Source organism: Neovison vison, chromosome 6 (genome assembly GCF_020171115.1).
Source record: "Neovison vison isolate M4711 chromosome 6, ASM_NN_V1, whole genome shotgun sequence".
In the NCBI taxonomy this organism is placed as follows: Eukaryota; Metazoa; Chordata; class Mammalia; order Carnivora; family Mustelidae; genus Neogale; species Neogale vison.
Genome location: NC_058096.1, coordinates 213,530,287 through 213,554,949, shown reverse-complemented (window position 1 = coordinate 213,554,949; position 24,663 = coordinate 213,530,287). Strand labels below are relative to the sequence as shown.

Here is a 24,663-nt window from a genome sequence, read left to right as displayed (position 1 = left end):
AGCGGCGGGCGCGGCGGGGCGGAGCGGGCGGACCAGTGGTGGGCGGTCGGGCTGGCGGCCGGGCTGGGAGCCCGCCCGGGACCGGCGGCGCGCGGCGTCCGAGGCCCAGGTGAGTGGCGGCGGCCGCGGGTTGGGGGCTCGATCTCGAAGCTCACGTTCGCGGATTGCCTTGTAGGCTACAGAGCTGAGGGTTAATGGAGGGAGGCGCGAAGCCTGGGGTCGCGGGAGCGGGAACGAGCTTGGGGGTCGTGAAGGGGTTGCAGAACACGGAGTGGGAGCGGGACGGTTTAGGAGAAAGTTGATGGAATGGGCCTGGTGAGGGAGTTTGCGGATGCAGATGGAGCATATCTTGTGGCTTTGAGCGGCTTCTCTGAAGAGGACGTGGCTTTAGTGGTAGTTGGGGGGTCGCAGGAAACGGGGCAGGGAGGGGTAAAGGCAAGGAGGCGGGGTTGAGAGGCCCAGGCGGGGGACGTGGGGCAAAGCCGGTGGGAGGACAGCCGGGGTGCGATTGTGGGAAGAGTTACAGGATGGCCTGGGGGCGTCTGCCCTCGGTTGAAGGGGTAGACGAATGGCTACCAGGGGAGGGACGCGCCTAGGGTTCTGTGGGTGCTCAGATTCTGGAGGTCTGAACACACTGGTGTGGTGGGCCACGGAATGGGGAAGGGGGCAAGGGGAGATGAGAGAGGGGGAGAAAAGTCATGGCAAGAACTGAGAGCCAATTCAGGGGGTTGCTGAGAAGGAGAGGATAGGACAAGGGTAGCAGGGTACAGATGTAGGGGTGCTGCCCATTGGATTTTGGGTCCCCCTTTCTCTTGTTTCATATGTTTCTTGACTTCACCCCCAGCTGCTGGGTAACCCCGGCAGGTCCCAGTGCCCTCTGGGCTGGTATTCTGGTATTCCAGACTTGGAAACCATGCCACTTTCCTAAGAAGGGGCTGGCTGGAGCTGGCAATGGGGGTTGGGGGGGGTCCCAGGGAGCAAGGAAGGAGACTCCAGACCTCACTGGGGCCGGAACTGGGTTTGAGAGGGGAGGGGAGTGGGTGTGCACACACCCGCGTGTGCTAGGCTGTCACCACCTCCTCGGAGTTGCATCCTTGGACTTAAATGGGTAAAACGACATACAGGAAATCTGTCCCCCGGCGGCTGTGAGCTCAGCCAGGGAGAGGCAGGGCAGCCCGCAGCCACGGGGCAGTCAGCCTGCGTTTTCTCTCTTCTTCTCCCCCCTCCCCGGGCGCCTGATAGGCCAGGGGTGTTTAAGGGAAAACCATTCTTGCACCTCTTTGTTTGAGGTGGGAGCTGGTGGGGATATTGTGTCTTAGAGCTGGAGGTCCCAGCTCCTACCTTTCTGAGGAGTATTCTGGTCTTGGGGTCTCCAGACTCTTACGGCATCCAGGAGCTGTGGGAGGCCTCTTGGGCAGCTGGGCTAGGAAGTTGTTTCATCTTCTGATGGGCCTGACTCTGGCAAGAGCCTTGCACTGGGCAGTTTTAATCAGCATTAATTTCTCTTCTTTCCTAATCGTGGGGATCCTTGTCCAGCCAGGATCTGCCAGAAGGGCTGGGGGGCCTGGGTTTATAGCTCATTCAGGCAATGAATCTGGATAGATTGAATGTAAAGAGGGCCACAGAGAGAGTAACTTCTTCCTTTACTTCCAGAATGTTCTGGCCCTTATGGAAGGTAGCTTTTGGCCTTGCTTGCCCCAGGCCACATGATCAGAGCCCAGAGCCATGCCTCCTACAGACATTGAGTATGGGTTTGCCCTGGCTAGGACACCCCCGAGTGAACAGAACTGGAATCTTCTGGTTGCATGGCACTGGTGCTTGTCTCCCAGTAAGTGCAGCCAGGCCGGCTCTCCAGTCAGAAGTCCCAGCCTCCCGTCAAGTCTCGTTGTCTGTTTCTTCACCCGCAAAATGAATGGGTTGGCTTCAGTCAGCATTTCTCAGGTTTAGAACCCAATCTTGACAATCTTGCGTCTCTGGCATACAGCGCCCTCATGTTTTATATAGTGAATCCCCACTGCGGTGATCACACTTGGATTCAGCTTTCCACTGTATGGTTTGTATCCAAAAATGACCTTTTTTAACTGTTCCTTTATCTTTTGCATGGAAAAATTCCACAAATTCCACGTTTGCTTTTGCACGTTATACCTGTTCCCAAAGCTTCAGCTGCACCTTTCCAGTCAGAAATCCCTGAGTGAGACTCTCCCTCAGTTCCAGGCTTCTGGCTCAGAGGAGAGCGTAGAGACTCAGGAGTGTCCCCTTTCTGTTTGACTGTAGGATCTATTTTCTGTTCCCAACAGAGGCTTGTTAGTTGGCCACTTCCCTTTCCTTGTCTCCCCCAAGTTGTGTCTTGCATGGGCTCAGGAGTTCAATTCAGCAAGTGCTGATCCTTCCAGCGCTGGGGGCTAGGCCATGGGGACAGAGATGAGTATTCATGCCCTGGAGGAGGCACATTCTGGTGTTCTCTCTCCCACTGAAATAATGAAATGCAGAGTGTGTGGTCAGTACAGCAACTGAGGTGGTGGGACCGAATCAGAGATGGCCAGTGCAAGCTTCAGGGCTTGGGGGATTCTGGCGAGTTTCCTTGGAAGAGGTGGCAAGGTCCAAGCCAGGCCTCGAAAGGTATGGAGGTGTTAAATCAAGCCAGGAAGAGGGAATTGCATGAGCGGATCGCTGCACTTCTCTCCCCTTTGTTGAGCATCCTTTGTGATGGACGCTTTTATACCCATCTCTTCTATTCTGCCAACCCGCGGCAAGCAGTCCTGGATCTTTTCTCCGAATGGAAACTGAGGCTCAGGCAGGCGGCGATGCCACAGACGGCTCCCTGGGCTTTCCAGAAACACAAAGGATGATTAGTAACCTCAAATTGGCAAAGACCAAACTGTGGGAGCACAGTTTCTCAACTGCAGCACCATTGACATTGGGGCTGGATTATTTTTTGCTGTGGGGGCCGTCCCACCCATTACAGGACATCAGGCAACATCTCTTGTCTTCACCCAGTAGATGCCAATAGCATACACCCCCTGAGTCGTGACCACCCAGAATGTCCCCAGATGTGGCTGTGTGTCTCTTGGGGCACAGAACCACCTCTCCATCGTGAAATCTGGCTACTGCCCGAGGCCTACCTCTGCCTCAGTGGGTCTTTGGTGTTTGGTCAGCTCCCAGGGAACTGCTGCCAAGGGCAGGCATGGGGAAGAGTGGCTGCCAGCTGAATTCTGCCTTCTGGTCAATTCTTAATCTAGAGTCCTGATTACAAGAAGGAGGCAGCCCTGGGAGAGGACTGAGGGGGAGTTGGGCAGCATGCCCTAAGAACGGAGAGCAGAGGAGGAATGAGAGGTGAGCCAGGGCCCTCTTTGCTCACAGGGACAGCAGATGCCATTGTCTTTCTCTTTGTCTTACGACTGACCTGGATTTCTGCAGGAATCATCCCTCGTCTCAGAACAAACTGTTGCTTTTCTTCCGAGATTAGAGGTATTAGATCTCTTCTCGAGTGCTCCTTTGGCAGGGGCCCCAGATCAGTGCGGCTCCTGAAGGCACATTATCTTCTCCCGTTCGCCCTCGTGGCCGTAGATGCTGGCCGCTCCTCGAGCACACACTGCCTAACTTTTGCTCTTTGTGTGTCCTCCTCTGCTTGTTCCCCAACCAAGACATCGCTGCTGTAACTCCGTGGGAGGAAACAGCACGTTCTGGGGCCACCCGACCCTGTCTGGGCACTGCCCTCCCCCACGGTCCCCATCCACCAGGCCTTTGTGTGCCCAGCATCCCCATCCAACTGTGCCAGGCAGCCCCTGCTCGGCCTCCCTGCAGAGCAAGACAGGCCCTTCTCTCTGCCCTCATCCGGGACGGACAGAGTCGCAGAACAAAGGGCTCTGTCTGAGCACCACCGGGTCCCCGACGGGCCCTGTCACTTCACCTCTTTTCACTTTGGCCCAGAAAGGGCTTCGGAGATTAGACATGTCTCAGAAACACAGCCGATGAGCCTGGGTTCTACTCATTTCCTCAGTCGAGACTTTCCTGCGCCCCTGCCCGATGATAAATAAAGTAGTGATTCAAAAGCTCGGCCTGTGGGTTAGTCGGAGCAATGAATAAGCTGTCCGGGTCTGACTCACTCGTCCATAACCCAGCTCTGCCCTGCTCCACGGGATTGTTATGTGTAAGGGGGGGACCCCGCCACGCGCACTGCAGTAGTGTCACTGCTGAGTGTACGAGCCTTCCAGGGCCACTGGGACAAAGAAGCACTGACCCTGCAGCTTAAACATCAGGAATTTATTGTCTCGTGAATCTGGAGGCCAGAAGTCCAAGATCAAGGTGTTGGCAGGGTTGCTTTTCTCTGAGAGGAACTTCTGTTGCAAGGTCTCCCTCCTTAGCGTGTAGTCGACTGTCTTCTCCCTGTGTCCCCAGACTGTCCTCCTTCTAGGTGTGCCTGTGTCCGCATCTTCTCTTGTCAGGACACTAGTCCTGTTGGATCGGGCCCACCCTAATAACCTCATTTTAACTGAATCACCTCTTTAAAGATCCTGTCTCCAAATACAGTCACATTCTGGGCTGCAGGGCAGTAGGACTTCAACATAATGAATGGGGGAGTGGGGGTGGGTTGGGACCCACTTCAGCCCCTCACACTGGGTAAGGGACAAATTGCATTCTTACTGAGTGAAGAAGGTTTGGATAAATAATTGCACCAATAGAGTTCATTTTGTTTAGTCTTACTCTTCTAAAATAAATATCTTAAGGGTGGCGGGCAAGTTGGCCACATCAACTTTGGAAATGTCCCATTAGGAACCTTCCAGATTCCACACATGTTCTCACAGTTGGGATGACGATAGAGAGGCAAGGACCCTGCTCAGAGGGAGCGGGTCTCGTGTGACATTACAAGGGATGTATTTAGAGCCAGGCCTGGGAGACTGTGTGTGCCTGCCTGGGGGCTGGCAAAGGTTTATAATTAGGCGTGCGGAGGTCTCTGTCCTCAGTGTTGCCATGGTCACGGGAGGGGATCTAAAAGCGACTCTGTGAATGAACCAAAATGACTTTGGGACCAGCTGCTGCCATAGGTGATTGGACAAAAGAAGTTTCTGGAAGGTCTGAAAAATCATTCAGCAGAAAGTGTTAACGAGGCAGGTGCAGAGCTGGCTTTCAGGGATACCGCGAGAAAAGAATGGCCCTTGCCTCTCTGCCCCGAGTGCACATGTCAGGAGTCATGCCCGCGGAGAGGCACCCAACACCAAGTGAGCTCGTGACCCGCACAGGGCTTGTTGGGGGAGGAAGAGGGCCACATGAGAGCTCCCCCGATGAGCCCCAGCCAAGGTCCTTTCCCTCAGAGGCTGGCGCCCCTGCCTCCCCACAGGAGAAGTCAGACCAGTGTATCGGCGACAGGCTCACTGGGGCTTTACCCCAAATCTACCCCCTCATCTCCCCGAGCATCTCCATCCTGCCCTAGGATGGGCGGAACAGAGGGAGCCAAGGGCGAGATTGGAGATGGCGCTTCTCAGGTCTCCGGGATGCCCCTGGGGCTTTCATTTCCTGGCAAGCAGGGTCTCTGGCCCTTGCTAGCGAAGATCACTGGCTCCTCGGCTGTCATGTGGAGATGCTGGTTATCAGGCACTAGTGAGAAAAGAGGGGGGCACAAGAAAGTGCCAGAGCCAGGCCCTGCCCACAGACCCTCAAAAAGCCAGTCTCTCCCCTCAGTGGTCCCATAGGAGTCTGCCTGCTGGCTTAGCAGGGAGTGCAGATGAAGATGGGGAAGCTGGGGGGTGGGGGGCTGCCGCGGAGAGAAAGGAGCCTCAACTGGGGCAGGTGTCTCTAGGCCTAGGCAGCTGGGGTGGTCCAGCCCCGAGGGTGGCCCACTCTCTTGCTCCCTCATTCTAAATATCGTGCAGTCAGATGAACTCAGGCTTGGAATCTTCCGATGTCTCCTGGGCCCTGGGGACACCCTCGAAGCGTGTGACCATTGCTTTCCTTATTTATTTAAATCACAGTTTCTCAGCCTGGGCATTGGTGATGCCTGGGGCTGGGTCATTGTCTGGGGTGGAGATTGTCCTGTGTGTCGTAGTGTGTTGAATGGGCATCCCGGGTCTCGGGCGTCCCCGGTCTTGGGCATCCCCGGTGTCCACCCACTAGATGCTAGCAGCGGCCCTCTGGCCCCTGATTCGTGAGAAGCAAAAATGTCTCCGGGTATCGCTAAGTGTCCCCTTAGAGAAAAGCCAACCCTAGATTGACTGTTTGAAGGGTTCCGTGAGACCTAAGAGCCTTTGTGTTCTATAATTCTGTTACCTCGTTGAGGTCCGAGGATGCCACACACAGGTCAATGCACCGAGTAGGGAGGGAGAGAGGTTGTAACTCACAGATACTGGGACAGATCACCTGGTTTGTACCATTTAACTCATCGGGACTTTTATCCTGATGTGTACATGAGCTAGGGACCTAAATCTTCCCCCCCCCCCAAATAATTAACACAGTATTAATCAGTCTCAGCACTGTTGGCATCTAGGGCCAAATCATTTTCTGGATTGGGGGCTCTGTTCTCTGGGATAGGGTACTGAGCAGTGTCCCTGGTCTGTACCCACTCCCCCACCCCCACTCCAGGAAAGCTCCCCTTCCCCTAGTTGGAACAATCAAAACTGTCTCTAGTCATTGCTAGATGTCTCCTGGGGCCACAGTCGGCCTGGGAGCGAGAGAATGCTGAGGCTCTAGAAAGAATGCTAAGCTCTAGGGCAAGAAGAGCCGCTGAGACACCATGTGTCAAGCCTGTGGCTGGCCCGCAGGGACCCTTTTACCCCTTGCCTTTGTGATGATTGTGGATAGGCTAGGAGGGGAACCAGTTGGTGGCCGTCACCAAAGATGTTGACAAGGCAGAACCCTGGGCTGTGGGCTGCCTGGGAGAGCTTACTGGGTGGAAAAGTGGAACCAGATCATTGTGGCCAGAGGTTAGGCTGCGCGGCCAGGAAGGATCCCGGCCCAGGTGAAGACCATGAGGCCCAGGGACACAGGTGGAGGAGAGGAGACGACCCTGGGGGCCCGAGGACCCCATATTGCAGCCACAAGTGTTGGGGGGACAGAGTGGGGCCGGTGATGCAAGCAGTTCCACGGGAACAAGAAAATGAGGATGGGCTCGAGGGTCTTGTTGGCAGGACAGAGGGGTAACTAAGATTCCCTTCTGAGAGGGGAATATTCTGGAGTGGATGTGGTGGTGACGGCCCACGTCTCTGAACACAGCAAGCACGCTGCTGCCCCGCACCCTGCAAACACTTGAGCTATGTGGTATGTGGATTCCCCCTCAGTAAGTCGTCTTAGAAGGAAGGAAGAGTCTTATCAGACCAAGACGCCATTTTGAAGTTAAAGCCAGTGGGCCCCGGGGCCTCTGGGGAGGGGTGAGGCAAAGGGGATGTTGTGGAAGAAACCAGAACCAAGGTGGAGGCCCCCGGTGGGAGGCACCGTGGATTTTGAGGTGATAACAGCTCAGAGAGTGTGCACTCTGCAGAGAGCTCAGGAACAGCCAAGCAAACAGTTGCTTTGCTCCAGGTTCCAGGAATGAAGCAGCCAGTGAAGCATGACTTGCTCCCCAAATCCCCAGGACACTTGTCCTCCAGGTGGGGGGGGGGTTCCCGTGGAGCCGAGTGACTGACCGTGCTGGGCATTTTGGCCGAGGAGTGAGCCCACTCTGTCCCTTGCAACCAGGCTGGCACAGAAGCCCCCTTGGAGCCCTGCCTGAGGTCCATGAAGATCCAGACCACCTTTATAAGCAGAGCGGGGCTCCGTGGGCCCCTTTCCCTTGTTTTTCCTGAGCCAGGGTCTCAAGCAGAGCTTTTGGGTGTGGTCACCGTGGCCGCCCACAGGAGGTTCTCAAGGTGGCTTTTCACCTGGGCATGACAACAGGTGGATTGTGGGATTTGGAGAGGGGTTTCTAAAGGGGTCTCTTATGCCTATCTAAACCCTCTTCCCTGGGAGACTTCTGAGTCGCCATTTAGGGAGCCCACTGGTCACCAGGGAAGGACCTGAGGCATGAGTCCCAAGACTTTGTAAATCTGCCTTCCTCGTGTAACCAGAGCCATCCGGTGTCCCACTGGCCTGGCCACCATCAATCCTCTCCCTCCCTGTCCCAGGCCCCTGCTAGAGTCGGGGACCAACAGCAACCCCCCCATGGCCCACCTGCCCCATACAGCCTGGTTGACCCCTTCCAGATGTCACTCTTGTCCCGGTTCTCAATGCCTCCAGCCAGCCAGGCTCCCATCAGACTTGCCTGAAAACTGAAACTCTGTCCCACGTTCATAAAGCCCTGTGGGATCTGACCTTCCTGACCTCGGGCCCTCCCCCTCCAGCCTCGGCCTTCCTGGCCACACTGGACCCCTTGTTCTGAGGCCAGCTCCAGCTGCCCCTGCCCTTGGCGCTTGCCGCCCTAGGCTCAGCCGCCCTCCCCAAGAGCTCAGTCTGTCTGCCCCTTCTCAACTGCACTGGCCTCAGCAACTGTCCTCTCTGGGCGCTTCCTTGCCTCCTGGTTCGTCCAGAATGCCCACCCTGCCCTGGTCAGTTTCCGTCTCCATGGTGGCGCTTCTGCTGTCTCGGGGTGGGTGGGGGGCATCCTGTATGCTGTAGGGTATAGAGCAGCGGCCCCGGCCTCCTCCCTCCAGCAGCGCCTCCCTATTCCCCCAGCAGCGACAACCAGAATGTCTCCAGCCTCTAGCCAGAGGCAGGTGTCCGCTAGGACAGCACAGACTTGACCTTGGGCGATAATCACTGGTTGAATACTACACCAGATTTTTCCTTTATCCCAGTGCTCTTGCCGTTGCAAGTGCCCCTCTGCTCACGGGTTGGTTTGTTGTCAAGTTCCCTAAAAGCCAGTCCCCTTTGGCCTCCTTCACTTCCACGTATTCACACCCCCAGGCTGAGCACAGGGCCTGCACTGGAGCAACATTCATTGAAAGAATGATATGGAATGTATGAAAGATGATAGCCTGTTCCGTTTCAGAGGGGGCCCGGGAGGTAGTCACAGACCCCAGGGAGAAAGCTGTCTGAGTGGAACATGCCGCCCCCAGCACCCTCCTGAGGGAGGGGCTGTTTCCAGGGCCCAGACCCGTTGGGCAAGACTGGAAGGTTTGGAGGGGAGGACTTAGGGAAGCAAGGGACTGTCATGCCCCCAAGGGTGTGGGATGGGCTTCTCGGGGATATGCAGACTAAAGCAGAAGAAATACAGTGGTCCCTCCCGATGAGAGATTTGCTCAGAGCATCTGGTACCTTCTGCTCTGGACACTTGGATCCGTGTCCTGGGGCTGCCACAAATCGGGGCCGCAAACCCAGTGGTTTAAACAATAGAAAGTGATTCTCTCAAAGTTCTGGAGGCCATAAATCCAGAATCGAAGCATCAGTGCGGACCTATCCCTCCAAAGGATCCAGAGGTAGGGCCAGGGATGGGAGGGGATCCTTCCTTGCCTCCTCCAGCTGCTGGAGGCTCCAGGCGTTTCTCTGCGTGTGGCCACATCACCCCAGTGTAGACCTCCCGTTGCCCTCCAGCTCTGAGCTGCCGCCCCTGAGAAGTAGTGTGTGAGTCCGACACCGGAGTGGGTGGCTGTTCCTCAGTGCGTCCGTCTTTACCATCGTGCATCTGACACGATTGTTTCTTCTCCAGAAGTCTCCCCAGACTCAAGGAAGTGTGCACTGGAAAGTAGAAACGCGCAGAATTCTAAGTGCTTCCTACATGATTCTGCTATAATGCTGGACTTCTCCTTTTAGCTTGAGAATGATTTCATCTGATAAACATGTGGCTTCAAATTATGGCCTTATATAAACCAAGCAGCTACGCTACACTTTCTGGAGGCCCCCATCTGCCTTATTTTCCAGTGAATTCCGAATTATTCGCCAGGCCGACAGGCAGAACCTTGCATGTGTTTGAGCACCGGCCCCCGGCCAGGCCCCTCGAGAGCAGCTCGTTCACGCCTGCCCCTTCACCCCCAGGGCCTAATTTTTGGTTATGTCGTTCCCTCCCACTGCACAACCCCCACCGGCTTTGCCTGCCTTTCCCTTCTCCAAGAACATATAAGAGAAAGGTCCTGAATTTTTTCAAAGGGCAGAAAGTATGCAAGTGTGGTGTTTGCAAAGCCTTTTACTTTTCCAGGGTTTAGGTTTTTCAGCAGGAATTTCTCTGGCTGTGGTAAAAAGCACATGGAATTAGTGTTAGTAACATCGAATGGATTCGCACTCGATAGAGTGCAACCCCTGCCTCTGTCTAGATGTGGAACAGTTCCTTCCCCTCAAAAGGAAACTCCGTCCGCACGAGCAGTCACTCCCTTCCTTCCCCCAGCCCCCGGCAACCTCTCATCTGCTTTCTGTCTCTTTGCATTTGCCTGTTCTGGATGTTTCACATAAATGGAGTCCTACACGATGGGGCCTTCTGCATCTGGCTTCCCTCACTCACCCCCGTGTTTTCAAGGTCCACCCATGGCCAAGCTTGTGTTAGTCGGGGCTTTGTTCCTTTTTTATGGCTGAGTAATATTCCACCGTCTCAGCCACATTTGATTTATCCACTCATCCTCCGACAGGCATTTTGTTTCCGCCTCTTGGCTCTTTCCATGGGCAGCTTTATAGTCTGCCAGCCTGGTCTCTGTTGGGTGACGAGGACACGGGTCACCCATGCAGGTCTGGGTAGACTGGTCCCATCCGTCTGGTGATGGGTTTTGCTTCCCCTTCACACACCATGACTGCTTTGGTGAGCATCTGCTGAAGGGTGGAATGGTGTTGTTTCAGAGGGAAGATGAAGACATGGGTTTGCAGGACCCGCTGCCCCCAGTACGGCTGCAGCCTGTAGTCACCACTTGGCCAAGCTGCCCCGGTGCCCCCACATCCCATCCCCCTGTCCCCCTCAGTCCAGGGATCTGCCACCCCCAGTTCCAGACCTCCTTCCCTTCATTCTGGGTACAGTCTGGGGATTCTTGGGGCACAGGTTTCACATCCACTTGTGACCAGGACCTTGAAGCCACAGCATGACTCACTTCCAGGTCTCAGGCTCCGCTGAGACTCAGTGATGGAAGGCGGGGCTTGGAAACCAGAGAAAACAGCATAGTCCCTCCAAGAGAGATGTCATTGTTTGAGAATGTCCCCTGAAGCTGTGATAATCAAAACATCATGGCATCGTGCAGGCATCAGCAGCCCAGAAGCAGACCCCCATGTGTAAAATAACTTAATATACTGTATTGAACAAACCAAGGAAGCTCCCTGATCAGGGGAGAGGATTCTTTATTGAAGGAGATCACTTGGATCCCCCATTTCACCTCCCACACGATCCTGGGTTGACTCCTGTCTCCCCCAAACTCCTGTGTACCTGAAACCTCAGAATGTGACCTTGATGAGAAATAAGATCTTCGCGGGTACAATAAGTGAAAGGTCTCAAGAGGAACTCATCCTGAATCCAGTAGGTGGTATCTCTATGAGAAGAGAAGACACGAGGGCGCCTGGGCAGCTCAGTCGGTTAAGCGTCTGCCTTTGGCTCAGGTCATGATCCCAGGGTCCTGGGATCGAGTCCTGCATCGGGCTCCCTGCTCAGTGGGGAGTCCACTTCCCCCCTCCCTCTACCCCTCCCCCCTGCTTATGTGCGTGCTCTCTCTCTCTCTCTCTCAAATAAATAAATGAGTTATTTAAATTAAAAAGACACAGAAACAAAAGACACCAGGTGATGATGGATGAAGAGGTCAGAATGATACATTTATAAGCCAAGGAACCGCTGAGGGTTGCCAGCAGCTACTAGAAGCTAGGGGAAGCATGGGAAGGATTCTCCCTCTGAGCCTCCAGAAGGAGCCAGCCCTGCCTGCCAACACCTTGATTTTGGACCCCTCCAGAAATGTGAGACAAGAAATTTCTGCTGTGGTAAGCCACCTAATTTGTAGTACTTAATTGCAGCGGCCCTAGGAAACTCCTACACCACCAGAATACTTTCCAGTTGGATCAGAGCCTAAAGGTAAAGAATAAATCCAGGGAAGGAGGGGGATGCGAAATATTAGTTCTGTGTTAATCACCTGAGAGAGGAGTAGGCAGCAGACATGAAGGAAATCACCCGCAGATCTGACTGCCTGGAAAATCCTTATTTGTATCCAAAAATACCCTAAGTAAAAGCAAATCGCCCTTGACCCTGGCAAACCGTTAATACCCTTCCTATACAAAGAGCTGTTCCAAAACAGCAGGGAAAAGTGGGCAAAGGACACGAACAACTTAACAGAAACAGAAAAATAGTTGTTCAGTGCAACTATTAAAAGCCTCACCTGACAGTCGAAGGAACATCAATGACAGGATGCTCTTTTGTGGCCACGGATGGCTGGGGGTTGAGAAAGTATTAACACTCGGTGCCAGCGAGGAAGCGAGGAGGCAGGCATGCTTATACCACTTCGGGCAGAACTCTCTTGGGTGGGTCTCTTGGAAGTCACTTTGGCAGAATGGATTGTGATGGGGGGGATCTCGGTCAAAATGCAGAGGGGATCAGATCAGATCAGCCCAGTGTTGTAGGGGAAATGATGCCACCTGCGGAGCGAGGGAACTCTGTGCTTCCCTAAGATTTTGCATTGAGAGCAGAGGTGACCTGGGACTGGTGGCGGGTGGGGCTCGGAGGGCGTTCTGACCTGAGGGGACAAGAGTAGCACTCAGGGGAGGCAGCCAGGTGGGGTGGGGCCCCCCATCTGAGGTGTGGATGAGGGAGAGAGAGGGCAGGGGACCTGGGAGTGGAGGGGTGGGCAGCCCTCCAGGCCTGTGGTGAAGGCCTGGTGGGTATCTTATTGGGACACAGCCCAGGCGAGAACCAGGCTTTCTGCTGTGGGTCAGGGGCTTTGGACGGCTTCTCCCTAGTGGGCCTGGAGAAACCTGCAGGGTCTGATCTTTGAGCCTGGGCCTGGTTGGGTAGAAAGGGGCTCTGTGCCAGGCCGGGCACATCTAGACCGCTGTCCCCAGGGGCTCCCCTGCAGCAGCCCAGAGGATAGAGGCAGGACGTTCTACCTAGGGGCCCTCCTGATTGGCTGGGGAGAAGAGGGGGCAGCTCTGGGGACACGGTGACAGTAGTCAGGATGTGGTCAGGGAGGATGTGGGAGGGGGAGCAGGGAACAAGCCTTCGGGGTGTTTAGGGGTGGGAGAGGTGGCCCATGGCGGGCTGGAAGTGGAGCGTGGCCCCGGGGAGTGTGCAGCAGAGTGGATAGGCCCCAGGGACAGAGTCTGGGTTGTTTGGGGTGGGGGGGTCCCTGCCCTGGAGCAGAACCAGGAGAGGCCGGTGGCTGGCAGATGTGACTGGTGGGAGCATGGTGGCATCTTTGGGGAGAGGCACAGTGGTATTTGTAGCGGGAGGGAATGCTGGGTTGAGGGGCAGGAGGGGGTGGGAAGGGCTGGTTGCAAGTCATGTGGAAGGGAGGAGGGAACCAGGCTTTACCCTGGGCAGGGAAGAGGGTTTATTAGTGTCTTTGGTTTTAAGGCACAGGAACTGTTTTGAGGGGGAGGATCGTCCTTCAGATGAACCATTCTGGAAGAGGGGAAAGGAGAGTGTGGGCTCCCTGGGGAGAAGGGCCCCCGTGAGGCCAGGCTGGATGGGGAGGGCCCCAAGACATGTCTGAGGCAGAGGAATTTCCCAGGAGATAGACATGATAGACGTGGTGGGCCCTGTGGGGACTCTTGCAGGGGACCCCAGATGCTGTCTGTCCTGCCTACCCCTACTCCTCGGTTGTAGCCCTCCTTGTAGTCCTGGTAGTCATCAGCCCCCCTGAGCAGGTCTTATCTTCTTCCTCCTGGCCTGGGGGGTGGGGCAGGCACCCGCCGGTCCTGTGACTGCCCGCCTGGCCCCCAGTCTCTGAGCACGGGGCTGTCTTCTGCTCCCTACACCAAGGGGCCCAGAGCCGCAAACATCCCCTGTGGGGCTCCGAGGGGATCTGATGACTGACTGACCCTGGAGGATGGGGCTGGGGCTGAATCTAGCTGGCCGCGTCGAACCAGGCCCTCGCCAAGGCGGGTGGGGGAGGTCTCTGAAGCAGGAACAAGATTGGATTGGGGGCTCTGATAGCTCCTCACTCAGGCCAAACAGGCACGTGTGTGCGACCCTCCCACTACCCGCATTCCCGACCTTGGACGTGAGACAGCCTAGAGCCCGGAGTCGGTGAGCCAGATGTGGCCTCCAGCAGCTGTGGTGCCCATCAGCCGTGTCTCCACAAGTGCAAGTCACAGACGGGGCCAGCTCTGCCTGCAGCCCGGGCTCTGTGCACGTGTATGTGTGTGCATGCGTGTCCCTGTGTGTACCTGCATGCACGCATGTGGGTGTGTTCACATGAAGCCGCTTGCGCCCGTCTGGGCTTTGGTGTGTGTGCACATGAGTTTGGATGTATCCGTGCACAAAGGCATACATGTCCACGTGTGTCTGCATCTGCACAAGTTGTGTGTTCGTGAGCACGGGCATGGCCATGGTGAAGGTGCATGTCCAACGGTTCGGGCCCCTGCATTTCTCACCTGGCTCGGAAGCAGCATCTCCTGTCCGCCTTCCACAGCTGTGCAGTGCTGCCCTCGAAGGTTCTGTGATCAGCACTAGTTAGGTCAGGGGACAGCTGGGCAGACAGCTCCCGCCTGTCACCTTTGAACACCTGACATGGGTTCCTGGCAGTCCCCGTGCCGCGGCATCCCAAGAGCTCATTGACGGGGCTCAGGGGTTGGGTATTTTGGAAAGAGAGCAAGAAGTTTTTATAAGAGGTTCCCCTGGGGGACTGGGTTCTTCCATAATCCCCGTAATTTTTAAAAAGAGGTTTTTTTTTTTTTTTAAATTTTATTTATTTGTCAGAGAGAGTGAGCACAGGCAGACAAAGAGTGGCAGGCAGAGTCAGAGGGAGAAGCAGACTCCCTGCTGAGCAAAGAGCCGATGTAGGACTCCATCCCAGGACGCTGGGATCATGACCTAAGCTGAAAGCAGCCGCTTAACCAACTGAGCCACCCAGGCGTCCCTAAAAAGAGCTTTCTTAACCGTAACTGATACGCTGTAAACTAACTGTACTTCTTTAAAGTGTGCAATTTGGCGAATCGTGGCGCGTGCAAACACTCGTGAGCCCACCGCCACACCCGAGATGGTGAAGGCATTCGTCACCCAACAAGTCTCCGTGGGCTCCTTTGTCATCCCAGCCTGCCCAGCCCCCAAGCAGCCACTGATTGACTTTCTGTCTCTATACCCTGCATTTTCTAGAATTCTACATACGTGGTATCATACTTTTAAAACTTTATTGAGGTTGAGGCTGCCTGGCTGGCCCAGTCGGAAGAGCGTGACTCTTGATCTCAGGGTCACGAGTTGGAGTCCCACGTTGGGTGCAGACATTACTTAGTAGTAAATAAACTTGGAAAAAAAAAAACTTACTGAGGTGAAACTCACATAGCATAGGATTCGTCATTTTAAAGTGTTCGATTCAGTGGTGTTTTGTACGTTGTTGGTGTTGTGCAACCTCCGTTGTCTAGGTCCAGAACAATTTTATCCCCTACAAGGAACCCCTGTCCCCATGAGCGGTCACTTCGTATTCCCTCCACCTCCCTCCCCAGCCCCTGGCAACCACCCATCTGCTTTCTGTCCGAATGGATTTGCCTATTCTGAACGTTTTGTTTAAATGGGATCCTACACTGTGTGGCCTTTTGTGTCTGACTGCTTTCACTCAACACGATGTTTTCGAGGTCCGTCCAAATGGTAGTGGATATCGGGGCTTCGTTCCTTTTTATGGCTGCGTAATATTCCTTTATGTGGAGGGACCAGGGTCTGTTCATTCATCAGCTGGTAGACACTTGGGTTGTTTCCACCTTTCTGGCTGTTGCGAATTGTGCTGCTATGAACACACATGTGCAAGGATTTCTTTGAACACCTATTTTCATTTCTCTTAGGTGTATACCTAGGAGCAGTACTGTTGGGTCTGTACGTTTTTTGGTTTTTTGTTGTCCTTTTTCCGCTTAGCACGCAGATTCTGAAGTTGTTCCTTGTGGTTCCGTGCTGTTGCAAGGATCAGAGGTTGGTCCCTTCTCCTACCTGAGTATTGTCCCTTTTTGTGGCCCGTGTGTTCCTCCGTTCGTGGGCCAACACCCATTTGAGTTGTTTCCAATGTGGAGCTCTTAGAAGCAATGCCACAAATACCATTCGTTTACAGTCCCTGTAGGGACATCGTCTTTATTTCTCTTGAGTAACTCCTAGGGGAGGAACTGCTGGGTCACATCTAGTTGTATAACCAACTTCTAAAGAAATTGCCTAAATTATATCCAAAGTAGATGAACCATGTAATCTAATATAGCATGTCTGCCTTATCCTGTGTCTGTTTGAAGGCATTTAGCAACGTTTGTATCTGTCCATCTGCTAATCTGGCTTAAATGCAACAACCCCAAGGAAATGCTCAGAGGTGTGTGTAAGGATGCGTGCCCGAGAAATCAAAACCAGCTGCCCACTGGTAGCAGAAGGATCCCAGGCCTCACAATTTGTGTGTACAGTGACATGCCAAGAAGGCATTAAAAATATGTTTCGGTATGTTTTATGACATGGGTGTGTACCGGTGCATCACATAGAGAACAATCTGAGTTTTGTTAACAGGTAGGTAACATCTGTTAAACTGGAAGAAAACCCATCAAAATTTCTTAATTTAGGAAAAAATTTTAAAAAGTAAATATTCAAAAAAATAAAAAAATAAAAATTCCCACCTTCCCCGACCTTCTAGCCTGTTGCCACTGCCTACAACCGGCCACGGGCTCTCTCACAACAGCTTCATTATGGGTAGTTTTGTTCAGCCTCCCCCTCCCCCACCCTCCAAACGCCGCTGTGGGACTTGGTTTCCCAGAATCTGAAGCATCTCAGCCTCCAGTCGCCCCTCACGCTCCTCTGCTGAGTCATGCTTCTGTCGAGGGTCCAAGGCCGCAAACTTCTTTTTTCCCTCTAGCAGACTTTTTCTGTAAAGGACTGGAAAATAGGTGCATTTGGCTTTCAAGGCCTTAAGCTTACACAGCCTTGTCAAAACTGTTTAGCCCTGCTGTTATAATAAAGGCAACCAGAGATGATATGTAAATGAATGGGCTACATTTCCAATAAAACTATCCACAAAAACAAGGAGTGGGCCTTCCATACCCTCTTCCCTCCTTTCACCTCCCTGTTGAACGAACTCCTCTTCATCCTTCAGAACCCCTCTTAGATGTTGCCACTCTCCTAAAGCCTTCTCTGGCTCTCAAGGGTTGTAACTTCTTGTTTGCGTGGTTGACACACTCTCACATTTGCATACCAGCCGCTCCTGCTGGGCTTTGAACCAAGGTCTGGTTCATCTTTGTATCCTCAGCTGCACCTTAGGTGGCCCACACTGAGCCCACACAGGACCCACACTGCATTTGTGTCTCTGACTCCAAAACACAAAATGGACTGTTGGAAACATTGGCTGCATTTTCTTTTTCCTGCAATGTCTTAAGAAGCAAATGCATTTTTTAAAAGATTTTATTTATTTATTTGAGAGAGAGACAGTGAGAGAAAGCATGAGAGGGGAGAGATCAGAGGACAAAGCAGACTCCCCTTAGAGCTGGGAGCCCGAGGTGGGACTCGATCCCGGGACTCAGGGACCATGACCTGAGCCGAAGGCAGTTGCCCAACTAACTGAGCCACCCAGGCACCTGCAAATGCATTTTTTTTTAAATAAACGTTTTATGTCAGAGTCATTTTAGATCTACAAAAAGTTGTAAAGACTGCACAGAGTCCCCTGTACCCCTCCCCTAGCTTCCTCAAATCTTAGATGATCTTATAAACACCTTACACGATCAGGGCATATTTGTCCGACTAAGAGAGGGACATTGGTTTGCTGCTCTTCACCAGCCCCCTGATGTTATGTGGCTGTCACCGGTTCTTCCCATTCATGTCCTCTTTCTGGTTAAGGACCCCATCCAGGGAACCCCATTGGATTAAATTGTCACACCTTTCCAGTCTCCTCCTGTCTGGATGCTAACTCAGTCTTTCTGTGTTGCTTAAGACCTTGGCAGTCTTGGGGAAGACTGGCCAGGTGTCCAGCAGGATGCCCTTGATGTGGGTCTGTCTGATGATCTTGTCACAATTAGAATGAGGGCATGAGGTCTAGAAGCAAATGCACTCTGAGCAGTTCTCTCAAACCAGTTTTTGGGGGCTCTCCCTGATGAATCCCCCCCCCCAGCTGATGGAGTTTCAGAATCCCTGAGTTTCGGGGCAGGTTCAGTCTTGCTCAACCCAGCATGCCTCCTGCTGCCCCGTATGTGTGTTGGGGACAAAATCAAGGCCCACGGGGGAGCTTGGGGAGCTTCTGGGGGAGGTTTTGTCAAGAAAGTAGAGGCCAGGGGGCGCCTGGGTGGCTCAGTGGGTTAAGCCGCTGCCTTCGGCTCAGGTCATGATCTCGGGGTCCTGGGATCGAGCCCCACATCGGGCTCTCTGCTCAGCGGGGAGCCTGCTTCCTCCTCTCTTTCTGCCTGCCTCTCTGTCTACTTGTGATCTCTCTCTCTGTGTCAAATAAATAAATAAAATATTAAAAAAAAAAAAAAAAGAGAGAGAGAGAGTAGAGGCCAGGAAGGATGTGGGCTGGGAAAGGCTTGACCACAAGGTGGTCATGGCTATTAGACTTGAAAATCTAAGAGGCTGACCCTAGGGGGAGGGGGGCAAGAACAGGGGTTGGGATGGAGCAAACTCTAGGGGACGAGTCTGGTCTTTTGCGGAGAGGGGGGTGGGAAGTGTCATGATGTCACTGTCCAAGAGTCACAAACCTTAGGCTGGGTCACATTTAGGGACAGACAGAGACTCTTGTGCTCTTTTTGCTTTTGGCCAGAGCCCTATCAGGGGCAAGGGTTGGGTGCCAGTGCCATTTTCCCCCACCACCCCGCTCCACCACCACTCTGACCGTGCCACCCCCTCCCTTCCAGCTCCAGGACGCGCGCCCCGAGCCCGGGAGGCATGCTGAGGCCAGGCCGCCGGCAGGATGAGTGTGAACGAGGCAGGCAGCTCCGGCCGCGCGGGGCAGGCGGCCTACCACCTGCGCATCTACCCGCAGCTGGCCACCAGCGAGAGCCGGGCCTCGTGCCGTGTGACCGCCACCAAGGACAGCACCACTTCGGACGTCATCCAGGATGCCGTCGCCATCCTGCAGCTGGACGGCACCAAGTGCTACGTGCTTGTGGAGGTGAAGGAGACAGGTGGGGAGGAGTGGGTGCTGGAGGCCAATGACTCGCCCGTGCACCGCGTGCTGCTGTGGCCCCGGCGGGCCCAGGACGAGCACCCGCAGGAGGACGGCTACTACTTCCTGCTGCAGGAGCGCAACGCGGACGGCACCATCAAGTACGTGCAAATGCAGCTGGTGGCCCAGGCCACAGCCACCCGGCGCCTGGTGGAGCGCGGCCTCCTGCCCCGGCAGCAGGCGGACTTTGACGATCTGTGCAACCTCCCCGAGCTGACGGAGGAGAACCTCCTGAAAAACCTCAGGCACCGCTTCCTGCAGCAGAAGATCTACACTTACGCGGGCAGCATCCTGGTAGCCGTGAACCCCTTCAAGTTCCTCCCCATCTACAACCCCAAGTACGTGAAGATGTATGAGAACCAGCAGCTGGGCAAGCTGGAACCGCACGTGTTCGCGCTGGCCGACGTGGCCTACTATGCCATGCTCCGGAAGCAGGTCAACCAGTGCATCGTGATCTCGGGCGAGAGCGGCTCGGGCAAGACGCAGAGCACCAACTTCCTGATCCACTGCCTCACCGCGCTGAGCCAGAAGGGCTACGCCAGCGGTGTCGAGAGGACCATCCTGGGCGCCGGCCCGGTGCTGGAGGTGAGCCGGGCTGTTGGTGGGAGGGGCCGGCCCTCTGCCTTCGAAAGCCTGGGTTTTGTTCTCGTTCTGGTCCAGTGAGACCACCACCCTCGGGCAGATTGTTGGTTACACTCACTTTCGGTTTCCCAGAAACTGGGAGGCATGGGCGGGGGGCACTCAGCAAGCCATGTCGGGAGCACCAGGGCCGGTGGGGTGACAGCTGGACTAGGGGAAGTGTGGGGAGAGTCTCCGCTGTGGTTTTCACGGGAAGGAACGGGTCAGCCGGGGTCAGCAGGCTTAGGATTGGCTCGGTTGAATAATTCTAGGGATCTGAGAAATGGGGGCATCCTGGTGGACTGGGACCTGGTCCTGGGGTGCTCAGGGCAGGAGCTAGCGGCCCAGAGTGCCACAACCTGGGAAGAGACGTGGCAGTGGTGGATGGGCTCCGGAATGGCTTGTTTGCAGATGCAGAGCACAGCACACAGTGGTTAGCTAGCTCTGGGAGGGGCAGTCCTTTTTCAAGGTCAGCCAGGTCCCCTGATCCAAAGTATCAGAATGTAGGGAGGGAGGCCCCAATTAATACATGATTGATGCCTACAGGATAGTAGTCTATTCTCCCGCTCCCAGAAAGAAAAGGGTGATGTGTCCAAACTGAGCGATTCACAGCTAGGTATAGTCGATGATGGAGCCCCTGGTACACAAGGCAGCCAGCAATGCAGGACGCAGGCCTGGGGGCCAAGAGATAGTGACGCCGAGGGAGGGGGGCCCCCTGGCATCACCATAAAGGCAGTGGGGGAGGAAGTGCCCTCCATCACTAGACCCTCCGTCCAGTGTCCCCATTGGCCAGACTCAAGCCACGGGCAACACTGTGTCTGAGCCTTCTGGACGCAGGGGCGGGGGCAGTGACCACACAGCATCCCTCACTCTTGGGGTCTTGGGACCAGATGCATCCATGTCTCTTGCCTTTTCCCGAATGCCACAGAGTTGGATTCATTCTGGCCGTAGCCTTTTCAGACCAGCTTCTTTCCGTTAGTAACAGACATTCAAGGTTCCTTAGTGGCCCGAGAGCTCATGTCTTTGTATCACTGAGTGATGCCACATCATCTGGGTGGGCTGTAGTCTGTCCCTCCATAGGACCCTAGACTGTCCTTTTGGCGGGGGGGGGGGAACCTACCCATCCCAAAGGGTTGGCCTCTGACCTCTGGCTGATCCCCCCGACCTCCTAAGTCGAAGGCTGATGCAGCCCCCTTGCTGCCATGCAGATTCACCGAAAGGCTTTCTGGGCTTTGCCTGCCGAGTACATTTCAGTTCTTCTTCCTTTCGGATGATCGCTGAGATCATCAGCAAGAAATTAGTTGGGGTTGTGCAGTCTGACCCTGGAACAACATGGATAGCCAGCCAGTTTCTTCTGTATATACTTACAGTCGTTTTTTCATGCAAATGTTTTAAAAACTACGGAGTAATCAGCCACAAAGTGTGTTTTTCTCTTTAATGCTGTGTACCCCGCATGTCTTGCCTCCTTTGTTTTGATCATCTGTGTCTTCTGTAGATTACTCTGTGAGCATGTCTGCTGTGTACCAGGCACCGTTCTAGGCCCCGGGCTATGTGCTGGCCCAAACCTACACAAAGGGTCGCCCTAGTAATGAGGAGGCAGGCCGCAAAATAAGCAGCAGGCCTCGTATGCCAGCCAGGTACCAATGAGAACAGCAGGCATGCCCAAGGAGGAAGGCATAAGGGAGGAGAGAGGGGACTCTGGGCGAGCTGGGCCCAGAAGGAGGTCACGTGAGCCCACACAAAGGCTGGGAGGCCAGACTGTGTCTTGAGCTAGAAAAAGGCAGGGGGCCTGCAGGGCACAAGATGGGGCCAGCGCAGAGTAAGCAAGGGGCAGAGCAGGAGGCAGTGGGGACAGGGAGGTGATAGGGAGGTGATGGGCTGATCGTTTGGGACCTTGTGAGCTACAGAGTGTGTGTGATGTGGGAGCTACGCAGGGTGTGTAGGGTGACCTGACTCCATCCCCACTCCAGAACTTGGCCTCAGCACCAGGCAGGAGCCCCGGCAGGTCAGAGATGAAATGGAGCAGGCTGTCGGTGATGTCAGCTGTGTGGGCACAAGAGGACGGATCTGGCATTTACCAAATCAGGTGTTCCACCAAGGGGACCATTTACCCCTCACCAAACCGGGCAGGCGGGTGGCTGTGTCCCTGCTCCATGTGGACTCTGAGCCCAGAGGCCTCAACACAGCACGGTGAAGAGACAGGTTTGACCCTGTGGTGCCGTTTCCTTTCCTGGCCGAGGACCGTGCAGGGTAAGCGGGCTGAGATCCGATGGCTCCCGTAACAAATGGTCACAAACCGGGTGGCTTCAAACAACAGAAAACTCTTCTCTCCCAGAGAGGGATTCAAGGGAGTGTCCTGCCTGTCACCTCTTCCCGCTTCTAGAGGTTCTAACGTTCCTTGGTTCTTGGCCCCACCACTCCGCCCCGCCCCCACCATTGCAGCCTCTGGCCACGTGGCCTCCTCTGACAGTGACGTCAGGCATTGGATTTAGGGCCGGCCCTAACCCAGAATGACCTCATCCTAACTAGTTACATCAGCAAAGACCCCATTTCCAAATAAGGCTCCATTCAGAGGGGTCCAGACATGGACATCGTTGGTGACAAGTCTGCCCACAGCAAGCCCCTGTGGGGTGAGCGAGAGCTGGGAGCCACCCCGATGCCTCCTTCCCTGAGGGCTGCCCCTGATCAGTAGTCATCCTGGGAGCTCCTCCCCTGAAGCTGCCCCACGGGATTCTGGCACATTCTTGGAGGGCCATTAGTCACCCTTCTTGCCTAGTGTCTGCACCTCGTGAGTCAGATGCCCCCAACCCCGCCCGGCTGCCTCCCTCTGGCCTCCGCAGTGTGAGCCGGGGAGGCCAAAATTTCCCGAACGGTTAGGGTAGGAGCTGCTGGAGGGCGGTGCCCACGCTGGCTTCCAAAACAGACTGGAGCCAAAACCACGTCATGGCCATAAACGTGCTTCCTGGGGCGACCGTTTGGAAAGGGAGAAGATTGTTTTAGTTTGGAGCTGGGCTTCTCAGCCAGAGCACCACTGACGTCTGTGGCTGCGCCATTCCCTGACGGGGCGGTCCTCTGCATGGCAGGACGCTGAGCCGTACTCCTGGCCTCCACCCAACAGATGCCAGCAGTGCAACCTACCCCTCCCCCACCACCGATGTGACAACTGAAAATGTCCCCAGACATCACGCGGTGTCCCCTGGGGACAGATTATTCCCCAGGTGGGAACGACGGTCTTAGAGTCACAGCTCTGGATCCCACGAGACCAAGTCTTTCCGGCGCTGACCGTTTAGAAACTGTTCACAAGTTCTAGCCATTCTGAGCTAAGCCAAAGGTCACTTTCTAATAACAGGAATAATTTGTTATTGTGCCTTTGGGTCCAGTTTCAGATGGAAAACAGCCCATTTTAAAGATAAGGAATGACGGTCGGAGAAAGACATGCAGTGTGCAAATGCCCTGGGGCTACTGTCACAAAGTACCACAAACACGGGGTGGGGTGGGTGCTTGAAGCAAACAGGAATTGATTTGTCACAGTGCTGGAGGTTGGAAGTCTAAAATTAAGTTGTGGGCGTGGTGGGATCCTTCTGGAGACTCTGAAGGGAGAATCTGTCCCAGGCCCTTCTCCGGCTTTTTGATGGCCACCAACACACCCTTTGGTGTTTGTCGCTCAGCTTGTGGTATCATCTCTCCTATTTTTCTGCCTCTACCTGCATGTGGTCTTCATTGCTTTGTGTCTCTGTCTCATTTTCTTTCTCACGTAAGGACACTTGTCATTAGATTCAGGACCCACTGTAAATCCGGATGATATCACCTCAAAATCCTTATTTTAGTTATGTCTCCAGAATCCCTATTTCCAAATAAGGTTCCTTCATAATGGGTTCCAGGGAGAGTATCTTTGGAAGGGACACAAGTCAACCCACTGCCGTCTGGGTTCCCCAGGCCACACCACAGGCAGCCATGGCTGGATCGTGGTGGGAACCCGGCTGGGGTCTGAGCCTGAGTTCATGGTACCTCTCTATGGTCTTCATGAAAGATTTCCTCTCACCTTGGCCAGGACTGAAGGAAGCCCAAGATTGATACCTCTTGTAGCATTTGGGACTTTTTCTCAGCTCCCTGAAAGGAGAAGTTGAATTGTTTTGAGGTTTGCTTGTCAGCCTCCCATCCCCCCCACCGGTGCTGTGGGTTGCAGCTTCGCTGTGCAATTCTGACCAGAAAACAGGAAGGGGGCACTGTGGAAGCCAGTTCCAATCAGCTGATCTGCCTGCCATTGCAGTTAACTGTTACTGTCACTTATGGTCACCGTTTCACACGATGTCACTAGGCCCTACTCTGCCTTCCCGCAGCCTGGCCTCTGCACTGCCTCCAGGAATGTGACATTTGTGGGGGACTGTTGTTTTCTCTCAGAAACGCTGAGGGCGCAGCAGGCAGCCTCACTAGCATAGTGAGGGACCTGGGGTACTCCCTCCTGTGCGCTGGGGTCCACTGCCCATCCCGGGGGGCCCTCAGAGAACTTGGTGACTCTAGACGCAGCCACCGAGGCCTCGGCCGCAGGGCTGGCCACAGAGCGTGCCCAGGCGTGCTCTTCTCCCCGGGCCTGCAGACCTCAGCGTCAGGGCCTCAGGGCCTCAGGGTTGGTGTTCTCTTTCCTGAACTGTACCAGCATTTGCTGATGTGCACAGGGTTTTAATTTCGAAAGCAGAAATGAAACAAGGATGCTTGCTTGCTGGCTGGGCCATTTTCCCAAGCAGTCAAAGGCTGGGGTTCTGAGCCTTCGCGTAGCCACTGTGACCTGGCACACAGAGGTGGGAGCCTGAGACACCCTGAGCCACCTGCCACACCCACAGGGGGAGGCTAGTGACCTGGGACAGCA

At 54.7% G+C, this 24,663-nt stretch overlaps 1 protein-coding gene across 6 annotated transcripts in view; it reads left to right on the top strand.

The window, feature by feature from the left end:
- The first annotated feature begins 54 nt into the window (after window positions 1-54).
- MYO9B (myosin IXB) overlaps window positions 55-24,663 on the top strand; it is an 85,231-nt gene continuing 60,622 nt past the window's right edge. For all 6 annotated transcript variants that reach the window (XM_044253980.1, XM_044253979.1, XM_044253976.1 and 3 more), the window contains exons 1-2: window positions 55-109; window positions 18,868-19,763. In XM_044253980.1, the coding sequence (XP_044109915.1) occupies window positions 18,924-19,763 (840 nt within the window). In that variant the 5' untranslated portion in view covers window positions 55-109; window positions 18,868-18,923. The remainder of the gene's footprint in view (window positions 110-18,867; window positions 19,764-24,663) is intronic.